At 36.6% G+C, this 23,328-nt stretch overlaps 1 protein-coding gene across 3 annotated transcripts in view; it reads right to left on the reverse strand.

The window, feature by feature from the left end:
- The window catches only part of LOC124777303 (succinate dehydrogenase cytochrome b560 subunit, mitochondrial), a 92,685-nt gene extending 70,185 nt beyond the window's left edge, over positions 1-22,500 (reverse strand). Inside the window, exons 1-2 of one of the 3 annotated variants that reach the window (XM_047252654.1) lie at positions 22,440-22,500; positions 22,307-22,363 (exon numbers count right to left, since the gene is read on the reverse strand). In XM_047252654.1, coding sequence (XP_047108610.1) covers positions 22,307-22,363; positions 22,440-22,456 — 74 coding nt within the window. In that variant the 5' untranslated portion in view covers positions 22,457-22,500. Of the gene's footprint in view, positions 1-5,473; positions 5,865-22,306; positions 22,364-22,439 lie in introns of those variants that run through there. The other 2 variants (XM_047252656.1, XM_047252657.1) reach the window with 2 other exon arrangements.
- Positions 22,501-23,328: the final 828 nt, after the last annotated feature.

The following is a 23,328-nucleotide window of genomic DNA, read 5'->3' on the forward strand; positions in this document are numbered from 1 at the left end:
TAGTTCCTGGAGTTGGTTTTATGATAATTAGCTTCTATAGAGTTTATAATATCTTTATGGAATCCTCTCTTGATTCTTCTAATATTTTGTGTGAATTTTTTCCTTTCATTTTTTAGGTTGATGGGATTTTCTTCAGTTTTATTTGTTTGAAACTTTAACCATACTTGGTGTCTGTCTTCATGGAATTTGTCACATTCTGATGTCCACCATGCATGTTTCCTTCATGGGTTCAAGGGAGCTAGATTCTCTGCTTCTTTTTTAAGATTAGGCACTAGTTGTTCTATATCATCTGTTAATTTGATGGTTTATGTTATTTGTTGGTATTTATTATTTTTAATTAGCTGATGTGGGTAAAACCTCCTTTTTATTTTATTAGTTTTTCCGATCTTCTTCTTTAACGGAGTGAATTTGATTTTAATTTTAAATATATAATGGTCTGAGCCTGTGTCTACTCCTCTCAGTATTTTAACATTGTGGATCTCCTTATGAAAATTTTTGTCCATACAGACATGGTCTAGCTGCCATTCCCCCTTCCTCCAGTCTGGATGTTTCCATGTTTTAAGTTTACTTGGCTTCCTCTTAAAGTATGTTGATTTAGATATAAGGTTGTGTTCTCTGCAGAGTTCTACAAATCTTTGAGCGATTTTGTTCATCAATTTATGTGGACTCCATTTTCCAATTATATCTTTATATTTCCTTTCTTTTCCCAACTGAGCATTGAAATCTCCCAATAAATTTTTACATTCTTTTTATTTACACTGTTCACAGTTTGTTTTAGAGGGTCCCAAAATTTATCTACCTCTTCCTTTGTTTCTGTTAGACAATTTCTTTCATTTGTGGGGGCATGAGCATTTATTATTGTATAGGTTTTATTCATTGTTTTAAAGGTTAGAGTCACAATTCCTGGTGATACCGCTTGGAAATCCATTACTGAATCTATTATTTTTATGTTTACTAAAAACCCTGTTCCAAACTGGGGACATTGTTTCATTGCCCTCAGTCCTAGTTTCCCACTATAAATTCTGTATCCTTGTGATTCAAATGGGTCCTCTGTGGTGTTTCTCATTTCTTGGATCCCTGTTATTAAAATTTTTTTCTTATTTAGTTCATCTGTGAGCTCCTTGAGTTTTTCGGTCTGAAGTAGTGAGTTTATGTTGTGTGTTGCTATATAATTTATTTGCTCATGTTTAATCTTTGCGTTTTAGTGTGCATTTTGATGGTGGCAAACGCTCCGATTCATTGCTGTTTTCTAGTTGACTACCCACCGAATCCGATGTAGCCTTCTCCTGCCTTTTTGAGCAGGATGGTGGAATTATTTTCCTAAAAGACCTTTCCCTTTTTGATTTTCAAAGGTTGTCAATCTTGGTTGGAGCAAGCTCCGATTTACAACTACGGTTGTCAACCGCAGAGGAAGTGTTTGGTCCACGAGAGCTATTTTATTTCACTTAAGTCCATCAGTAAACCGGTGAGGACTTAATTGTAAGAAACTGTCTAAACAGCCATGGCTTACTAAAAGAATAAAAAATCTTGTAAACAAGAAAGGGAAAGGTATAGAATAGAATAGGATATTTTTATTAGCCTTTCAGTATTTTTCATACAATTGACTTCGTCAAAGTTTACAGAGGGTTTTAGTTTCAGCACGACATTCAAATAGTTACAGAAAGGGGAGAAAAGGAACTAAAGACCTTTTCTTCAGCATTATGTAAAACAATGTTTTAGACAGTAATTAAATACACACATAAGAAAAGAATCACAGTAAATAACTAGCTTATATAATATCACAACATTTTCTTCTAACTTAGGTAAAACAAATATATAAAAACAAAGATGAGGTGACTTACCGAACGAAAGCGCTGGCAGGTCGATAGACACACAAACAAACACAAGCTTGTGTCTGTATGTGTGGATGGATATGTGCGTGTGTGCGAGTGTATACCTGTCCTTTTTTCCCCCTAAGGTAAGTCTTTCCGCTCCCGGGATTGGAATGACTCCTTACCCTCTCCCTTAAAACCCACTTCCTTTCGTCTTCCCCTCTCCTTCCCTCTTTCCTGATAAGGCAACAGTTTGTTGCGAAAGTTTGAATTTTGTGTGTATGTTTGTGTGTGTTTGTGTGTCTATCGACCTGCCAGCGCTTTCGTTCGGTAAGTCACCTCATCTTTGTTTTTATATATAATTTTTCCCACGTGGAATGTTTCCTTCTATTATATTTAGGTAAAACATATATTTTTATGATTAGTTTCTAAGAATTCAGTTGTATAGAATTCGTTGTTTTTTAGCCAGGTTTGCAATGTATTCTTATATTTATTTAGTGGTACTGTACGAGCTGAGCATGGTAACTTATTGAAAAATTTTATGCTTAAATACTCAAAGTTATTATGGACTACAGCAAGTCTTGCGGAAGGCAAGTCCAGCAGGTGACTGTTTCTTGTACTGTGTGCATGCACATCACATCTGATGTTCAATTTTTTCAGATTTTCTCTGGCATATATTAGACAGTTATATATGTACATGCTTGACACTGTCATTACGCCAAGAGATTTAAAATAATTTCTGCAGGACTCTCTGGGTGCTAACCCCTCCATGGACCTGATTGCTCTCTTCTGCTATCTGAAAATACATTCAGCCCCTGGGGAGTTACCCCAAAGCAATATTCCATATTGCAGTTGGGAATGAAAAAAAGCATAGTATGAGTGGAGTAGCAATTGCTTGCTCACACTGTTTCTTAATTTATACAATAAGAAAAGACTCGTGCTAGTTTACTACATATATAATTGGTGTGTCCTTCCCATGAGAGCTTCTGGTCTATGATTAGTCCAAGTAATCTCACTGTTTTGTTTTCATTTTTAGTTACTTTGAGATTAAATATTATTTCTTCTGTTTTTGTTTGATTTATGCACAGCTGGTTAGCCTGACACCAGTAATTAGCCATTTGCATCATTTCTCTATTTTTGTCCAGTACACTCTGTAAGTTATCTCCTGTACTTATTAATGTCATATCGTCAGCATATAGTATGTTCTTACACGGTATGTAATTCGAGAAGTCATTAACATAGACAATGAACAGAAAAGGTCCAAGAACAGAGCCTTGGGGTATTCCTCTTTCTATAGGGAGCATTTCTGACCTCTGCTTATTTGCATATACAAGTTGTAACCTATTGCTTAGATAAGATCTGAATAGTCGGAGTGTGTCATCTTCAATGCCATAGTATTTTAACTTTTTGATGAGTATGTCATGTGACACCGAGTCAAAAGCTTTACTTAGGCCAATAAGTGTTCTAGACATTAATACCCTTTTTTCATACCCTTCATAAACATTGCTTACCAAAGCTTCTACTGCTTTTACAGTTGATAGGTGTGACCTGAAGCCAAACTGTTGTTCATTTAAAATTTTGTTGGTTTCAAAATACCTGTATATCTGCTTATGCACACAATTTTTTACTAACTTGGATATGATTGGTACTATTGAAATGGGTCTGTAGTTATTTGGGAGGTTTCTTTCACCTTTTTTATACACAGGCAATGTAACTGTGAGCTTAAGACAGCCGGGGAATATTCCTTCATCAAGTACTCTGTTTGATAGTGAGAGAAGTGGCATTTCAATTTCTTTTGCTATACATTTAATGATGAGATTACTGAGACCATAATAATCTTCTGTTTTGGAATTACTTAATTTGTTTATTGACTTATGAATATCATTTAATGTGATTCGGGTCCAAGTGAACTTCTCACTTCTTGTCTGTTTTGCACAAGTGAGCAATGCTTCTGCATCAGAGGCAGAATTGATGGGTGGGGTGGTGACGCAATTTACAAAATATTCATTGAGAATATTGCAGTCAATAGGGATACTCCTTTCTTTATTGGTATTATTTATTTCCCTTTTAATGACAGTCCAGGCAGCTTTACATTTACTTTTAGAATTTAAAATATATTCATCATTTGCACAGCACTTAGCATTTTTTATTTCTAATCTGTAAAGGTTTCTCATTTTAGTGTAATTTTCCTTGTCCCTATCACTGTTATGAGATTTGTCTTTTTATAATCATCAGCAGTATTCTGAGTTTGTTTAGTTGTGGGGTGTACCACTTGTTAGTATTTTGTTGCTGATGAGTAATATTACTCTGGTACCTTTTGGTTACCAAGGGGCATGTCATTTCTACTATATGCTTGATCTCTGTCAGGAAAATGGAAAAACATTTATTAATCATTTTCTTGTTATCCATTACATGAGTCCAATCCATTTCTTTTAACTGGTTTATCATATTGTTTACATTGGATTCACCTAGAATTCTATATGTCACTTCTCTCTCTGTAGAACTGAAGGCTGACTTTTCTATTTGAAGCCGTAGCCCTGCATGATCTGATATTCCTAATTCTATCACATCACATTGTATGGAGTCTCTTTGTACATTGCTAATTATGTTATCAAGGCATGCGTTCAGTCTAGTGGATTTTTCATTGAGACAGTAATAGTTTAATGACTTCAGAGTGTTAATCATATGAATTACATTTTTTCTCTTTGCCCTTATATCTATGTTAATATCACCTACAATTACAATTCTATGCTGTTTATATTTTGACAACAACAATATTAAAGTATTAATTTTTTCTATAAATACTATCTCATCAGAGCCTGGGATTCGATAGACTGAGACAATTACAGTTTTCTGTTCATGCATTACCACACTGGCTACTTCTATTGTAGCTTCAAGGCATATTCTACTAAGGTCTATAACTGAGTAATGCAATTCAAGGTCACTTTTGACATATATTGAGACCCCACCATGTGTAATACTTTTTCTGCAGTAGCTTGTAACTAACGAATATCCAAGAGGAACACACAAGTCTATTTCAGTGTCTTTCATCCAGTGTTCATTGATGCATAGAACAATGCAGTTGATTTTATCGAGCCAATATTGTAATTCATTGATTTTACACCTAAGAGATTGTACATTTATATGAAGGAGGAGGAAACTGTCACTGCTACATAATGGTATTCTACTTTCACAGAATCTTCTGTATTCATTTACTTTCGCTACAAGATCTAGGGTTTCACAATTATCTGAATGAATTAGACTGCTCTAGTTTCTACTTACGTGGTTTCTAACTTTCCTTCGTCTGTAATGTCGTTTTCTCTAAAAAAAAGGAGGTGTACAGTCATGCTCTGTGGGACTGTCTTTTAAGACAAGGCTGCTGCGTGCTCGTATTTCATTTACAACTTGGTTTATCTCCTGACACAAAAATGTTTTCCCATGGTAATTTAGATGCTCACCACGTTCAGTGTGCAAATTTCTTTCAAGTCTGCTAATATCCACTACATTGCATTTAGCATAAATGGAACATAGTAGTTTGATTTTAATATTTGTTTTACGAATCTCTTTGTTAACACATGAATTATAGTTCAAGTCATGTCTATGAGGTATCGTCACAACAATAGTGTTTTTCACCTTACTTACATATAAAAAAAATTTCAAACCTGTTATACACTTTTTGGCTTCATTTTGTGCTACATCATTTGCACCAGTCACACAAACAACAAAGTCACTGTCCCTTGTTGTATTCTTGTGTTCTGATATGCCATCAACAATATTTTCTGTCCTCGCACCAGGTTTTACGATGCCAGTTGCACGAAGATCCGTATTCACATCCTGTAGAATATTTGCTCGCTTTCTTCCATGGCTGTCCGCTAGAAAAAGCACATTGTGTTTCTTTGTTCGCCGTTTCTGGCTGTTGGCGATGTTTTAGCAGCTCCTTACAACGTTTTTCTCTTCACGTTAAGTGGCTTGTTCACTTTCAATGTTTATGGAGCTGCTGCTGTTTTCTGATAACACACTGAACTTGTTTGTGCACACGAGATTAGGTTTATTCCATGTATTTCGTTGTGAGCAAGGCACTTTTTTAGTCACTTTGTTTGGCATTACACGAGAAATAGTTTTTGAATTGTTTACACACTTTAGGCCACTGTTTTCACTTTGAAGGGCATTTGAGTTAGGCCTATTTACGCAGTTTTGACCGTTACTTTCGCTGGCAGTTGAGTTCAGCCTATTTACGCAATTTTGACCATTACTTTCACTGGAATGCGTGTTTAAGTTGTTTATGCTCTTTTGGCGTTTACTGCTCGCAACCAATGTTTTTAACTCACGGTTTTCGTTCTCAAGTTTAGTGATATCTCGTCTCAGTATATCAGCAACTAGCTGAAGACTTTTTAATCGTTCATTTAACTTTTCGATTTCTCCTTTACCATAATTACAAACACTATTTTTTACAACGTGGCTGTAGCTTTTTGTCTCGTTAATATTACTCACTTCTGCACTTGACGCGTTTTCCCTTAATTATTGTACAGCTTCCCAATCCTTTGTAGTTCCTACCTCTTTCGTCAGCTGAACATGTAAGGCAGACTCGCATGCTTCACAACAAAACTTAATTCGCTCTTTCGAATTTCTCACGAGACGTATTTCACTGTTGCTTAGACCAACACAATCACTGTGAAACTGTTTTCTACACCATAATCCACAGATCACGAATATTTCCGTGGTTTTTATTAATTTATTGCACTTAAGACACGATTTATTCTTGTCACTAGCGGCCAGCAGCTATCTTACAGCTAGAAGGAGCAATGATCCAGAAACAATGAAACATTATAAAAACTACTGCACTGTATTAAGTAAAGTCCAAAAGTACGTGCTTTATGTCTGAGATTAGCACATCTGATCATAAAATTAAAACAATTTGGAACATTGTTCAAAGGGAAACAGGGCAACCAAGGGCACAGGAGGGCTGTATTTCTATCAAACTCAATGAAGTCAGAAGCAGCAAACATTTTTAATAATCATTTTTAAATGTTGTAGAGAAAATAGGATCCAGCTTTCATTAGAAAATGCCAGACAATATATGGAAGAGGCAATACCTATGCAGTTCAATCAAATTGAAATTCAACCCACCTCTCCTGTTGAAATTAGGAAAATAATTAATTCACTCAAAAGTAAGAGCTCACATGGAACTGATGCCATGTCCAACAGAGTACTAAAAGCTTGATCCTAACAGATACATAGGATTCTCAGCTACATATGTAGTAGCTCACTGAAATAGGGCATTTTTCCAGACAGACTGAAATACACTCTTGTTAAATAATTGCATAAAATGCTAACAACTACCGCCCAATTTCACTTCTGACAGCTTTATCCAAAATTCTTGAAAAAGTAATGTATTCAAGAGTAGCATCACATATTTGTAAAAATGAAGTACTAACAAAATGTCAGTTTGGTATACAGAAATGCTTTTCAACAGGAAATGTTATATATGCTTTGATTGATCAACTATTAAATGCTTTGAATAACTGAACAACAACCATTGGGGTATTTTGTGATCACTCCAAAGCTTTTGTGTCTGTGAATCATAAAAGTCTTCTAGATAAGCTTAAGTATTGTGGTACAAATAGGACAGTGCACAAATGGTTTAATTCATATTTAACTGGAAGCATGAAGAAGGTTGAAATTAACAGTACAGATAGTCTGCAAAAATCAGCAGAAGACTATAACTTGTGAGGTATCAAGAATGATGTTCCACAGGGTTCAGTCTTGGATCCCTTATTGTTTTTAATATATATTAATGACTTGCCACTCTATATTCGTGAAGATGCAAAGCTAGTTCTTTTTGCTGACGATACAAGTATAGTAATCACACCCAACAAATGGGAATCAGCTGAGGAAATTGTAAATAATGTCTTCCTGAAAATTATTAATTGGTTCTCTACAAATAGACTCTCACCAAATTTCAAGAAAAAACATTAGGCCCTATACACAGTTCTGTACAGTGAATGGCATAACACCATTGATCTTTGAACAGAAGTCTGCTGCTAAGGCAAAATGTTCTCTTGAAGTCTGAGGGTATTTCGCCTGTCACATACATCTTGCTCACCAAATGGTATAATTTTGTCAGTACCGGCTCTCCCAATGCTGTCAGAAGTTCTAATGGAATGTTGTCTACTCCCGGGGCCTTGTTTCGACTTAGGTCTTTCAGTGCTCTGTCAAACTCTTCACACAGTATCATATCTCCCATTTCATCTTCATCTACATCTCTTCCATTTCCATAATATTGTCCTCAAGTACATTGCCCTTGTATAGGCCCTCTACATACTCCTTCCACCTTTCTGCTTTCCCTTCTTTGCTTAGAACTGGGTTTCCATCTGAGCTCTTGATATTCATACAAGTGGTTCTCTTTTCTCCAAAGATCTCTAATTTTCCTGTAGGCAGTATCTATCTTACACCTAGTGAGATAAGCCTCTACATCCTTACATTTGTCCTCTAGCCATCCCTGCTTAGCCATTTTGTAGTTCCTGTCGATCTCATTTTTGAGACGTTTGTATTCCTTTTTGCCTGCTTCATTTACGGTATTTTTATATTTTCTCCTTTCATCAATTAAATTCAATATTTCTTCTGTTACCCAAGGATTTCTACTAGCCCTCGTCTTTTTACCTACTTGATCCTCTGCTGCCTTCACTACTTCATCCCTCAAAGCTACCCATTCTTCTTCTACTGTATTTATTTCCCCCATTCCTGTCAATAGTTCCCTTATGCTCTCCCTGAAACTCTGTACAACCTCAGGTTTAGTCAGTTTATCCAGGTCCCATCTCCTTAAATTCCCACCTCTTTGCAGTTTCTTCAGTTTTAATCTACAGTTCATAACCAATAGATTGTGGTCAGAGTCCACATCTGCCCCTGGAAATGTCCTACAATTTAAAATCTGGTTCCTAAATCTCTGTCTTACCATTATATAATCTATCTGATACCTTTTAGTATCTCCAGGATTCTTCCATGTATACAACCTTGTTTTATGATTCTTGAACCAAGTGTTAGCTATGACTAAGTTATGCTCTGTGCAAAATTTTACCAGGGGCTTCCTCTTTCATTTCTTACCCCCAATCCATATTCACCTACTATGTTTCCTTCTCTCCCTTTTCCTACTCTTGAATTCCAGTCATCCATGACTATTAAATTTTCATCTCCGTTCACTATCTGAATAATTTCTTTTATTATATCATACATTTCATCAATTTCTTCATCATATGCAGAGCTCATTGGCATATAAACTTGTACTACTGTAGTAGGCATGGGCTTCGTGTCTATCTTGGCCACAATAATGTGTTCACTATGCTGTTTGTAGTAGCTTACCCACACTCCTATTTCTTTAGTCATTATTAAACCTACTCCTGCATTACCACTATTTGATTTTGTATTTATAACCCTGTATTCGCCTGACCAAAAGTCTTATTCCTCCTGCCACCAAACTTCACTAATTCCCACTATATCTAACTGTAACCTATTCACTTCCCTTTTTAAATTTTCTAACCTACCTGCTCAATTAAGGGATCTGACATTCCACATTCCGATCCGTAGAATGCCAGTTTTCTTTCTCCTGATAACGACATCCTCTTGAGTAGTCCCCTCACGGAGATCCAAATGAGGGACTATTTTACCTCTGGAATATTTTACCCAAGACGATGCCATCATCATTTAACCATACAGTAAAGTTGCATGCCCTCAGGAAAAGTGACAGCTGTAGTTTCACCTTGCTTTCAGCCGTTCGCAGTACCAGCACAGCAAGGCCATTTTGGTTAGTGTTACAAGGCCAGATCAGCCAATCATGCACACTGTTGCCCCTGACACTACTGAAAAGGCTGCTGCCCCTCTTGAGGAACCACACGTTTGTCTGGCCTCTCAACAGATACCCCTCCGTTGTGGTTGCATCTACGATATGGCTATCTGTATCGCTGAGGCGCGCAAGCCTTCCCACCTACAGTAAGGTCCATGGTTCATGGGGGGGGGGGGGGGACCAGTATGACATAATTGAATAAAAGTAAGCAAAGTATGCAAGTTTTTTCATATTTATATCTCCTACATGTGACATCATTCACATTGCAAACACAGACATGTTTAGGTACTTCAGCAATTCTGTGGTATGCCTTTCCCACCTGAATTTATTATCAAGCTGTAATCCCATAAATTTAGCACTGTCAACCTCTTCCACTTGCATGTCTTAAGTGTTACACACATGCTGGAAGGAAATCTCTTACAGGTTCTGAATTGCATATAGTGGGTCTCTTTCAAAGTCTTATGGCAACAACTTAGCTTTAAACTATTTATTAATGTCAATGAAAATTTGATTAGCAGCCATTTCTAAATCTTTACATGACTTGCTTTTTATTTCAATGTTTGTAACATCTGCAGTCAAACTTAGACAAGAGGTCATTAATGTACACCAGAAAAGCAACAGACCCAAGATTAAATCTTGAGGAATACCATGCATAATTAATACCAAATCAGAAGAAGATGACTGCTTACTCCACAGGTATTTCACAATGGCACCCTTTGTTTCCTGTAAGTTAGGTAAGACTCAAACCATTTTGCAGCACTGTCAGTGAAGAGACATCATAATATACTAAGAATACACTATTGATACTTGGGTTATTCCATCCACTCGACCATTTCAAAATCTAATGAAATTTGGTGTGAAGGTTCTGTATGATCTTTGATGGTCATATACCAAATTTCAATTCAGTATCTTTAATGGTTGAATTTATAGGGGCTTTTAAAGAGAGGCTACTCATCTTTGCATCACATACAAAGGTGCAAATGTGCCAAGTTTGCTAGGTTTTTTTAAAAGTTCTAGCAACATTTGGTCATTTGCTTTACCATACATAGACAACTTTTTATACTGAATCACACTATGGCAAAAATTTGTGATTCAGCCACAACTATATATAGATACAAGCCTCTAAAGTGGTTAAAAAATTTGTCGTGCTAGTCTGTGAGCCGAGGTTTGACCGACCACTGCTGCTTTTCGTATGAACCAATCACAACAAAACTTCAGAGGGTTATTCCTACCTATAATGTCTATATATGGATCAAATTTAATTAACATTGAACACCTAGAAGAAGAGATATGTGTATTCAAAGTCGGCCAAAATTTTCTATGTGCAAATTTTATGGCTTTTTTTGGGGGGGGGGGGGGGGGGGCAATATCTCAACTGTGTCTTGTTCAATCCTCTTTTTCTTGCCACAGCTGGAAAGAGCATGCTTTAAGCTATCAAAGCTATATTGTTTAATTTCTGGATCTCGCATATTGATGGGTAAGAATACATTTCAAAAGTTATTATTTTAGCACTTCAAGAAGATTGAAAGGTGCAATATTTTGCTCATTATGACCCACAGTTAATTTTTTTAGTATGTAAATCAGTTTCAAACATTATTTTAACATATACCATAAAACAAGCGTAATACACAACACAGCAAACTTGCAAAACAAAAACACTAAAGAGTCAGTTCCATTTTTGGTTAAATACTTCTACAATTTTGACAAGGACAGATTGAGGGAAACTATTGTCTTCCTGATGATGGTGGTGGTGGTGGTGGTGCTTTTGAAGTCATGAAAATACATTGCTCAGGAATCCCACAGGTGTCTTTAGCAGTTGGCCAGTGGAAGGAATGAGCAAAACCATGTGGGTGCATAAAGCTGGTAAGGACATCTTGTTGTTCATGTGAAAATTCACACACTTTTCCAACCCACCAAAAATTGTTGTACATACATGCAACATCGTGTTCTGGTTTTAAACTCGCAATTGAGGTTGCTGCAATTTCTTCATCTGCTTCAGAGGCATTAACTGTGAATGCTGTAGCATCATTTGAAACTCCATGTACTCTGAGCTGATTACAATTAATTGGCTTAAACTGGTGTTTTTCTGTTGTTCCAGATATTGTATGTCCTGTGACAAACCTTGTTTCTTAATCAGGCTGAATTTTTTCAACATCTTCTTTTGGTACATTAAAAAACTTTATGCCTGGAATACTATCATCACAGAATTTGAATAAATCATGTGGAGTCAATATCTGGTTATCCAAGGGCCTCTGCAAACTAGCACAGACTGCTAGTCTTTTTGCTGTTCCCACAATGTCATAACAAGGTGATTTGCTTTGGCTTGCACAAAAAAATTCCCTTCAGCAATGATGCCAATATCCTTTTTGTGCAGACATAAAGTGGTGAAATTTTGGAAATTGTTATATTGAGCAACTGAGCCATCACTACAGTAATAAATGTTCACAATGATTTCAATCTTTGTCTTTAAATATGCTATTTACTTTATTTGAAAGGCATGGATAGCAATGGTATCATGATGGAGACAGTTGCTCATCATACAGATGCTAATACTCTTGACATTCTTTTTCACCAAAATAGATAACAAATGGACGTAATGTGGCCTGACTATTCACCCAATGAAATTCTTGTGCAGCATCTTGAACAACAAATGAGTAAGTGTCAGCAAAAGCCATCAACATAATTAATTCATTTTCTGCAAGATTTCTTTTTAGCTGCTTAAGGTGTAAATTTTAGTGCTTTGTCACAAAGTGATGGCTTCTTAACCCAGTAATTTCAAAAATCACTGCCTCAATGAAATCTTCAGCAGTTCTCTGACATGTCTCCAATGTGTGTCTGTCAATGTGGACCCATTACTGATATTACATTGTTTCTTCAGGGTCATAGTCTTTAAAAGTGTCTTCAAGAAAAGTCTCTAGTTGTATTTTTCCTGGACATTCCTCAAAACATTGCAGCATACAATCTTTTGATTCCAAACTGCATCAATTTTTTTCCTCAAAACCCTGTAATCATGTTGGAGGGATGTTTCTCAAGCCAACATTGATTTGACATTTTGATGAATTGCACATATACATATTAAATGTGATCCAGAAGCACCAATGTAGTGCAACCTTTTGGCCTGAGCACACAAAATTTTGAGGAGCTCAGTTGATTTCCATACTGCTTACAATAAGAGCTGAACATTTCTTTCAGGTTTCAAAGGAGCAGCTGTTTCTGCTTGTGAATCTTTTTCCCCTTTACTCTCACTGCAACATAATCCTTTTAGTCTGGGTGTAAACAAGAAAACTCATCATCTCTAAAAAAAGTGAGGACATTTTGGTTTAGTTCACCACTGAGCTTTTTCCCTTTTCGGTTTGAGAGGGTTGCTAAAATCCCATCTTCCACCTTTAGTTTCCTACACTTATTTTCCATTTTAGTCAAAACAGCAAATTCTTTAGTCATTTTTTCAATAGTCCAGCTATTTGGGGGCAGGGTCAAAATTTGAACTTTATTGCAATTTCTTGAAGCCTGAAGCTTAAGCTTAACTTCTTCAATTAATATATCCATATCTTTATATTTCTGGCAGTCTTCCATTTGTCTTGTATATCTGCTTGGCTCACAGCAGCAGCTGTGGCAATTACCTTAGTAATGCTGCCTTGGGCATTCAGAACTTTGTGCTTTATGTATCCTATTGAATCCCTTTTGCTGATCCAACGAAGCTTTAATGGTGACTCTCCAAGTGATGATAATGAAGTATTAGCAATGAAGCAAGCATCAACAACATCCATGTCTTCAGTGGATGGTGATTCTTGCTTACCCTGGTGGATGATCCTTTTTGGGCCACTTCATTTCTACATTTGGTACAAATTTTCTGACCAGGTTCAAAAACTAAATTAGTCAGTAACTTCAACCTATCAGACATTGCAAATGGTTACTGCTGTTAAAGCCTTCTCGGCTACATGTTTTTCTTTATCAAATGGGTTGCGGCAAGTCTTCTGCAGGCACTAAAATTTTGTCATCAACAAGGCGTTCTGATATTAACACATCTGGACATCTTCAGTTAAATCAAGCCCAGACCTAAGTCGCAGAAGCTCCTTGTCCATTGGTAACATTTCCTTAACTTATTGTAGTTGACTTTCATTGTAATAGAATGCTGATGACTTACATCAATCAGTTCCATCTGATCCACCAAAGTAGTTGGGTGAAGGGGTCTCTTGGTTCATTTTATACAATAGTTTATTAAGCTATAACAAGCAATTTATAAAGCTCATAAATATTCATGTTTGAAGCATAGAAGACTCAGTCTTGTTTGTATATGAAATTTAGAAACTGGGCCAAAATATAGAATTTGGGCTATCAAAACATATTGTTTTAGTGCTTACCTTCAGCAACAACAATGATGATTGATTATTCAAGCACTCAATAATCAACACTAAGATTGTACAATGTCAATGCCAAAGATTACACCACACAGAAGACTGACACAATGAAAACTGCCAATAATGAAAGCAACAAGTGAAATTGGTGATTCAGCAATGTATCACTGCTGCAAGGATAGAGCCTTAAAAACTATTGATGCTTTATAATGCTGATAGAAACTAAATGACAGGGCATATATGCACCACCATGCTTTGTAGGGATAAAACATTCCAAAGCAACATAGCATTCCAGTATGATCTTCTAGATTTTACAATCTTACGAGCATTTTCTCAGGTTTTATTATTTTATATTCTATACTGTAAAATAATGTGAAAACACTTCTTATTCACATTCCCTAAACCACAGGCAAATCCTATATTTAAAGACATTACAATTACACATTTTTTATTTACAATTTCAAATTGTATTAATTTTTTGTATTTATCAATAATCCATTTTCCCTACTTTTGAATAGGTATTCTTACTCATCAATATGCAAGATCCAGAAGTTAAATAATATAGCTTTGAAAGCGTAAAGCATGCTCTTTCCATCTGTGCACATAAAAAATTTTGGCCCACTTTGCAGATGCATATCTTTCCTTCCAGGCATCCAGTGTTCATTAAATTTGATCCATATATAGACATCACAGGTAGGAATAACTCTCTGAAGCTTTGGTGTGAAGTGTTCATATGAAAAGTAGCAGTGGTTGGTCAAACCATGGCTCACAGAATAGCAGATGAATTTTTCAACCACTTTAGAAGCTTGTATCTATACATAGGTGAGGCAAAATCACAAATTTTTGCCATGGTGCGATTCAGCACAAAAAGTTGTCTATGTATGGTTAAGCAAATGACCAAATGTGTGCTAGAACTTTTAAAAAAGCCTAGCAAACTTGGCACATTTGCACCTTTGAATGTGATGTGAAGGTTAGTAACCTCTCTTTAAAAAAACCCTAAAAATTTAACCACTGAAGATACTGGACTGAAATTTACTATATAACTATGAAAGACCATATAGAACCTTCAACACTAAATTTCATTACATTTTGAGGTGGTTGAGTGGGGACTCTTTTTTAATATTGGTCCCTTTGATCTGGAAGGACCCACTTAAGAGAATACTGTGGTTCATACAATCAGAGGCTTTTGACGGGTCACAGGAAATCCTAATACCCTCTCATTTGCTATCCAATGAATTAAGTACAGTCCCATTGTACGTGTAAATGGCCTTCTCTCTATTGGAACCCTTAAGGAATACAAACTGTGACTTCGACACTATATTATTCGCAATCAGATGCTTAAGAAGACGCTCGAACACAACGTTTTAAAATATTATTGAGAAAGCTCACAAAAGTGAAATTGATCGATAGTTTGATGGTGTTTCTTTACCCCCCTTCTTGTAAAGAGGCTTAACTTCAGCATATTTTAGCCAGTCTGGAAATGCTCCACTGATAAGACATTGATTACACAAATAACTTAAGATAGAACTGAACTCACTTGAACATTCTTTGATTAACTTCATTGATATGTTACCATAATCACAATAATATTTTGATTTTAAGGATTTTATGACGAATTCTACTTCTTTGGGAGAAGTGTCATTCCACTGCACTGTTTACTGCATCTGATAACTAAAAGCTGCCAGTAACAGAAACAAAGTACTGGTTTAAGAAGCAGAAACAAAATACTTATATAAGAGGTTTGCAACACTATGTGCACTTGTCACCAATGTCTCATTCATTCTTAGAGCCATCGGTTCCTCTTCTTTACTGGCCCCACATGTCTCTGTCTCCACTATATCCCATATAGCTTTTATTTTATCGCCCAGTGTAATTATCTTTTTGTCATAATGAAGCTGCTTAGATTTCTAGGTTACTTGCTTCAATATTCTGCACTATTCTTTGTATTGCACTACACTGCTAACACCAGAGCTGTTCTTAGATAGTAAATACAGCTTCCTTTTTGTCCAACATGATACTTTATTAGTTGTATAATTCATGGTATATTTTTAGACTTCTGTTTGACTCGAGTTACCTGCTTGTGTTGAGGGTGGGGATTAGGGGGGGGGGAGGAGAGGGGGGGGGGGGGGAAGGGAGGGGAATTTTAAATCAGAAAGTAAAATTACTAATGAATGCTCTGAATTTCCCATTTGAGTCAGAAGTATTGTAAACATCTATCAAGTTCATGTTTTTGAGCAGTCTCCTAAAATTTTCAATTGTTTACTGACTTATTACCCTCCTGTACTCAGATTTAATATATTTTATATCCTGACATGCTTCAACATTTAACATAAGATGGTGCATATCATGAGCAGATAGCCCATTTACTATTTGTTTTGTGATATGACTTTTTTCTCTAGATTTGTCTACAAAGGTATTATCAACAGCAGTCTCAGAGCATTTACATAATAAAGTTGTCAGCTGTTTCCTGGCCCACAGTGAGCGTACTGGGGTAGTTTGAGGGTGTGGAGTAGGGTGAGGGATGGAGAGAGGCGGGAGGCAGGGAGGGGATTGGAGGGGAGGAAGCATCTAGCAGCTCTTGGGAGAGTGGCGAGCCATTTGTGGCCTACTAGGGTTGCAGTGAGAGGGTGCAGGCGGCATACAAATTCTGTTGCATGCTGTTTGTTACCTCATGCCCTAGTCTACGAAATCGCGTGTCCATGTATCTGCCACCTGCCCCCTCCTCAGCCAGCTCACAGATGGCTCCCTACTCTCCCACGAGCCGCTTACCCCCCAACCCCCTTCCTGACTCTCTCCGCCCCTCGCACCACATCATCCCACACCACTACCTCACCTCAGTACACTTGTAGCGGTTCCACCTGCTTTGTTTCTTTCTTCGTTTGTTATCCTCGGTGTTGACGTACTGCGTTGCTACACTGCCTGAAAAATGGGTTGTGGATTCCAACACTGACTACTGTAATTAATGTAGTCAACACGTGCACAGTTGCGTTTCAAAGTACTTTAATTTCACTGTTCACAACCCCCTAATAATGCACAGTTATATGGGCAGTGCACGCTTGTATAACTTTTGATAAGCCTCATTAATAGGTAGCAGTCGAACATCCACATGCTGCTACAATAGTTTACTGTTGAACATCTACGAGCAGTAAACCCTAACCACAAAGTTCACAGTTCTTGAAGAATAATCAGGCACGTATGGAGCAGACACTGTCATTGTTTTTACACATGGCCTAATTGTGTAACACTTATTCCACATTTAAGTTGATGCATTGTTATCATTCTAATCAACACAGATTCCTTGTCTGAAACTCTGACGTGGACTGACTGTCTCGTGACCAAAAATTACGCCCTTATATATCATCACAACAATAGGCCCTGAAACTACACATTGTTCATTGTTTAATTTACAGAAATTACAATTCAAACTTATCTCATTAAATTAACTGAATACCTCGAAAAATTGCGTCTTTTTAACAGTTTCTTCTACTGCAAGAGTTAGGCTAAATTATTTGTTTAAAACATGAAATTAACAAATATCATTATGCAAACAATACTTTTGACAAAACTGTTAATTACTTTGGAATTAACGATGGGCTGGTTTTGCTAACATGTTTTCGAATAGTGCCAAATAGATACTTTAAGATTACTAGTATTTCATCTTCCAAATGTTTATAATTAGTAGAGAATTTATATTTGTTTATGCATCAACAATAGAATTTAAGTTACGAAACAATTACTGATTTCACCCTATAATGAAAGTATTAACTAGGAATAGTCAAAATAAATTAGATAATTAATTACATACATAAAACTAAGCATAAAATTAGATCTGGTGTTAAATTCTTTAAACCTGAGGGCCAACCTTTCTCTTATATGAAAATGCAGATTATTTTCACGTATGTTAAAGGCAATTAGTTAAAAAAAAAAAAAAAAAAAAAAAAAAAAAAAAAAAAAAAAAAAAAAAAAAAAAAAAAAAAAAAAGGGAAACGATTTTAAGTAGGCAGATGGCAAAACACGAGGGGAAGTAAAATTATCCCAGCTTGCTTCATTACAAACTGAGCAAGTTGGTGCAGTGGTTAGCACATTGGGCCTGCATTAGGGAGGACAACGGTTCAAACCTGCATCCAGCCATCCTGATTAAGTTTTCCGTGATGTTCTTAAATAACTTCAGGCAAATGCTGGGATGGTTCCTTTGAGAGGGCACAGCCAACTTCCTTCCCTAATCCCATGGGACCAACAACCTCGCTGTTTGGTCCCCTCCCCCAAATCAATCAGCTATGATCGGCATCATGATTGACAACACCTCGATGGAGCTGTGATGCGAATCAATGTGGGGTTAGGGATGGCTCCTAGGACAGCCAACTTTGCTGATGTTTCTCTGGTGCCCGTATGGATTATCAACAGATGGGGTTTCACTGGGCATGGCCTACACCTAAACAGAAATGGGAAGGGAAGGTTGGTACAGCTGATTCATGAAAGTATAGAGGGTGGATCTCAGGTCACACATATTCAAATAGCTGTTGTCATAGGTAGGATAAGTCCAGACAACAGGTTCCCCTGGCTAAAGCGTATCTCCAGCAGTTAATACTTCAAATATCACACATACCAGATGTCACAAAGAAAAACAAACCATTGGAAAGAGTAACATTGGGCATTTCACAGACTAACAATCCTCCATCAAAACATGCAATCAATAAAAAACAAAAATACAACTATCAAAAGTTGAGCTCGAATCTTTGAAATGCACAGTAGTTTGTGTTGCTGAACACTGTTGTAGAGACACAGAAATCCAACATGTAGTATCATCATTGTATGAAAGGGCAAACACTTACTGCAGAACTGATTCAAGGGGTGGAGAATCATGCATTTATATCAGAAAAGGAACACAGTTCAAATCAAGACATGACCTCAGTACAGTAAGTGAAGACAAACACTTTGAAATATCAGCTATTGAATTAACTTGATATCATGAAGAAATTAATCGTTTTGTGTGTGTAGATATCTCCCAGTGGCAGTGTGGACAATTTTTTCAATAAATTAACAGAAGTTCTAGATAAAGTCTCAAGTACAAAGGTCAACATAATTCTGTATGGGGACATTAACATCAACACCAATATCATAAATGAATCCAGCAGCACCTTCGTAAGTATCCTTCAAAGTTTTGGCATGTCCCTATTTGTAAGTAGTGCAACAAGGGTTACTACAATGATTGCATCAGTAATTGACCATGTGGCCACAAATATGGACAGTGAAAAATGTGATGTAGCTGTAAAAGATCTTGGACTATCAGACCATCTCTGTCAAATAACAACAGTAAAATCAGGCGCCAAATCATTCCCTAAACTACTAGCCTACAAACGAAATCTATCAGAAATCAAAATAAAAGATTTTTCAAAAGAACTAGCAAAACAAAGCTGGGATGAAGTATAAGGAAACAAATGTGAATATGAAATTCTCTAAATTCTCCACATTATTTAAACTGAACTTTGAAAAGGCATTTCCAAAATTATGCATGTCTGTATCAACATCTCACAAAAACTGATGGATAACAGCATGTATTAAGAAGTTCTCCCAAACACTTAAACACCTCAGTCCCATGAAAAAGATGCGCAACAATCCATAATTCTTAAATTTCTGTCACAGATACAAAAAGATCTATAGGAAAGTGCTGATTGCTGCGAAAAAGTCATTTAACGATAAAATAATATATAATGCAGAGAATAACGGAAAAACCGTGTGGGATGTTATAACAAAGGAAATGGGGAGAGGCAAACAAATGCAGAATAACATATTGCAAAGGGAGGGGGATAAGGTAATAAATGATCCACAACACTTAGCAAACTATGTAAAAGAGCATTTTTCAAGTATTGCAGAGAAGTTATAGCAAAAATTCCCCAAAACAAATATAACACTTGTAAATAATGTTGCACTAAATACAATGATGTTACTTCCAACCACAGTGAATGAAGTCAATAAAACTGTTCACATCAGGGACATTTCCAGAGCAGTTAAAACAGGCAAGAGTTGTACCTTTGTTTAAGAAAGGTAATGCAGAAGACATAGAAAATTACTGGCCCATGTTCCTGCTGTCACAATTCTCGAAAATAATAGAAGCAATTGTGAAAGACAGATTAATGAATTACCTGAATAAATACACTTTTAAGTGGATCACAGTTTGGTTTCCGAAATGGCAAAAATACAGAGTCAGCCATAGTAGAATTCACAAAGTTGTACTTGATGCTCTTGATAAAGATGAGTCTGTCACAGGCATATTTTTGGATCTTTCTAAGGCCTTTGATACAGTCAACCACAAGATTCTATTAAATAAATTAGAAGCATTAGAGATAAAATGGGTAGCTAATGACTGGTTTCGATCATACCTGGCAGATAGGGTACAAAGAGTAGAGATAACACATACTTCAAATAGATCCAAACATTTAGTAAAACACTTATCAGAACCAACACACATTACTATAAGGGTTCTGCAAGGTAGCATATTAGGACCAGTACTATTTCTATACCTCAATGACTTTCCCAGTAGTGTTACTTATGATGAAAAAATTATCTTTGCTGATGACAGCAATATTATAGTCAATAATCAAGAATTTTATTCACCATAAATCATTATACAATAATAAAATAAACTAGTGTCAGTACATTATAGAATACATTTTAAGCATGGCAGTGTACCATATTACACCAGGATAGCTTCTAAAAGTTAATGTAATAAGCTATACTATAATATAATCTAATATAATATAGTATTGTATATACAACAAACAAAGATGCTTTAACTTACCAAATGAGAAAGTGCTGGTATGTTGATAGACACAATAAAATAAAAAAAGACACAAACACACACACAAATATTCAAGCTTTCGCAACCTATGGTTGCTTCATCAGGAAAGAGGGAAGGAGAGGGAAAGATGAAAGGATGTGGGTTTTAAGGGAGAGGGTAAGGAGTCATCCGAATCCCAGGAGCGGAAAGACTTACCTTAGGCGGAAAAAAGGACAGGTATACACTTGCACACACACACATCAATCCGCACATATACAGACACAAGCAGACATGTCTACCTGTGTGTGTATATGCAGATGGATGTGTGTGTGTGTGTGTGTGTGTGTGTGTGTGTGTGTGTGTGTGTGTGTGTGTGTGTGTGCTAATTTAAATACAGTAACATTTGACATACCTGTAACAGTGGTCACTTCATGTCCAGAGAGGTAGATTATATAACTGGTTTGCTCAACGCTAATTCATCAGCACAAATAAGCAAATCGTTAAGCTTACACCTAAGTCCTCTGAAATTCTAATGCAACAAGGATAACCTACTTTGTGAAGTGGCTGAATTACAACTTTATACACCCAATTTTTCTGTAAATTTCAGAACACCTCCAGTTTCAATTGGGGGCTGTTTGCTTGGCACCTGTATACTAAGATTTGCTTTCTGGCTGCCTGTTTTAGCGAAGTGAAAGTTATTTTCAATCTGTCTCCGAACTCAAAATTTATTCTCCCAACAGATGAGTTTAAATGAGGCCAGTTATGGTGCTTTAGAACAGACACATGCCCAATATGTATTGTTGCTGAAGCTATCTTCAACTAAGAAGAAACCAGTGTTTCCCAAGTAGCAGCTTTCTTTCCATTTACTTGAGTAAATTTATCTGTCGCGAATATGAATAGCACCCTGGCAGTATATGGTTAATAAAGCACATATATTAAGGTTCTATGACCTGTATTTCTTTAGTTAACCTGTTGCATGCCCCAAGGTTCCTGTTCTTAATCGGATGTACAGAACAGATTATTATTTTCTGCTGTCTGTGGTATGAGCAGTAGATACTTCAATGTCTCTGTGTTCCTTAATACCCACTCTTCTACAGTTCCACAGGAATGTGACACAATCCTAAGCTTGAAAATACATTGTTGAGGCCAGCTGCGGAAAAGCTCCCATATGAAAGCTTATGAAACAAGGCTTTCAAAACTTTGCAATAGTCTCCCTACGTAGCCAGAGTATGTGTGTGTGTGTGTGTGTGTGTGTGGGTGTGTGTGTGTTTATGTGTATGTGTGGCGAAGGGTGGGGACTATATATTTCTTACCAGTTATTCACAGCAGTGGAATAAAAATCCCTTTACACATAAACTTCTGTCATTACTGACAAACACTACTTTTAATCAGTAAACAAATCCTTTTACTATAAAGTACAGTACATGTAAATATCTCTCTCTCTCTCTCTCTCTCCCTCTCTCTCTCCGTCGCGTATTTTCAGAAGTGAGTATTGTTGCGTCAACATTACAACGGAAATACTTACGGCTGCGAGTATAAATTGCGTACCAGGCTCCGACACAATTGCTTGCCTCCCAGTAATCTGTGACATACATATATCAAATCAGATGGAACACTACATAACCTGGATATATATATAAGCGTTAGTCAATATTCACCTGTAACACAATGCCATAGCCCTGTTGTGTTTTTGTCTTGAGCGCTATCAAAGATGTGACACACGTTTGGCGTCTTTTTTTTATTTTATTTATTTATTTTTTTTTTTACTAATGATCTTCGGCGTGTTTAAGCAATTGTACGCCAAAATTCAAGTTATTAGAATATTCTGAACAACCGTGACTGAGCTTGACCACGTCTCTTTCATAATTCATGTATAAAAACTGCGAAACATTACGAGACATGTAATTCAAATGTGACATAATATTGACAGACGGTGGTTCACACTTAATGTCATCGGAACAGAGCTGAAAGTAGCGTCACTTTCAAATAGAAATTTGTCTGTTTTCCCACTGTGTAGTATATCCCATTCGGGCGTGCAGCAGGGATAATGGAAGATCGAAGTGTGTTCTAACTGACAAATTCAACACAATGCCACCTCTTTTGGCACAGTTAACGGACGGTAAAAATGAGGATACGATACTTCTGGCACAAAAACTCGAAAGACTGAATCAGAATTCCGCGCCTCGTAGCAAGGTCGTAATACCGCCGTATATACCATAACAGCCCGATCTGTTGTTCAAAATGCTGGAACTTCCGTTTGCCACATATTTATTTTATTTGTTTATACAGTCATAGACCACTAGTACAAGGGTGTACTATTACACGAACAGAAAAAGGAAAATCCGTTAATGTGAAGTTATGATAAATTGAATACCTTCGATATGAAATTCCCACCACATATTATTCCATCATTGGTCCATCTCGTATTTCTTCTCTCTCTCTCTCTATCTTTCTTTGTTTTTAGCGTGAAATACATTGTTGAGGCCCAAGAACATTTGTCTTCTTCCAATAAGATCCAAGCAATCGAAAAGGTTGGGCAGTCCTGAC

Source organism: Schistocerca piceifrons, chromosome 2, assembly GCF_021461385.2.
Source record: "Schistocerca piceifrons isolate TAMUIC-IGC-003096 chromosome 2, iqSchPice1.1, whole genome shotgun sequence".
Classification (NCBI taxonomy): Eukaryota; Metazoa; Arthropoda; class Insecta; order Orthoptera; family Acrididae; genus Schistocerca; species Schistocerca piceifrons.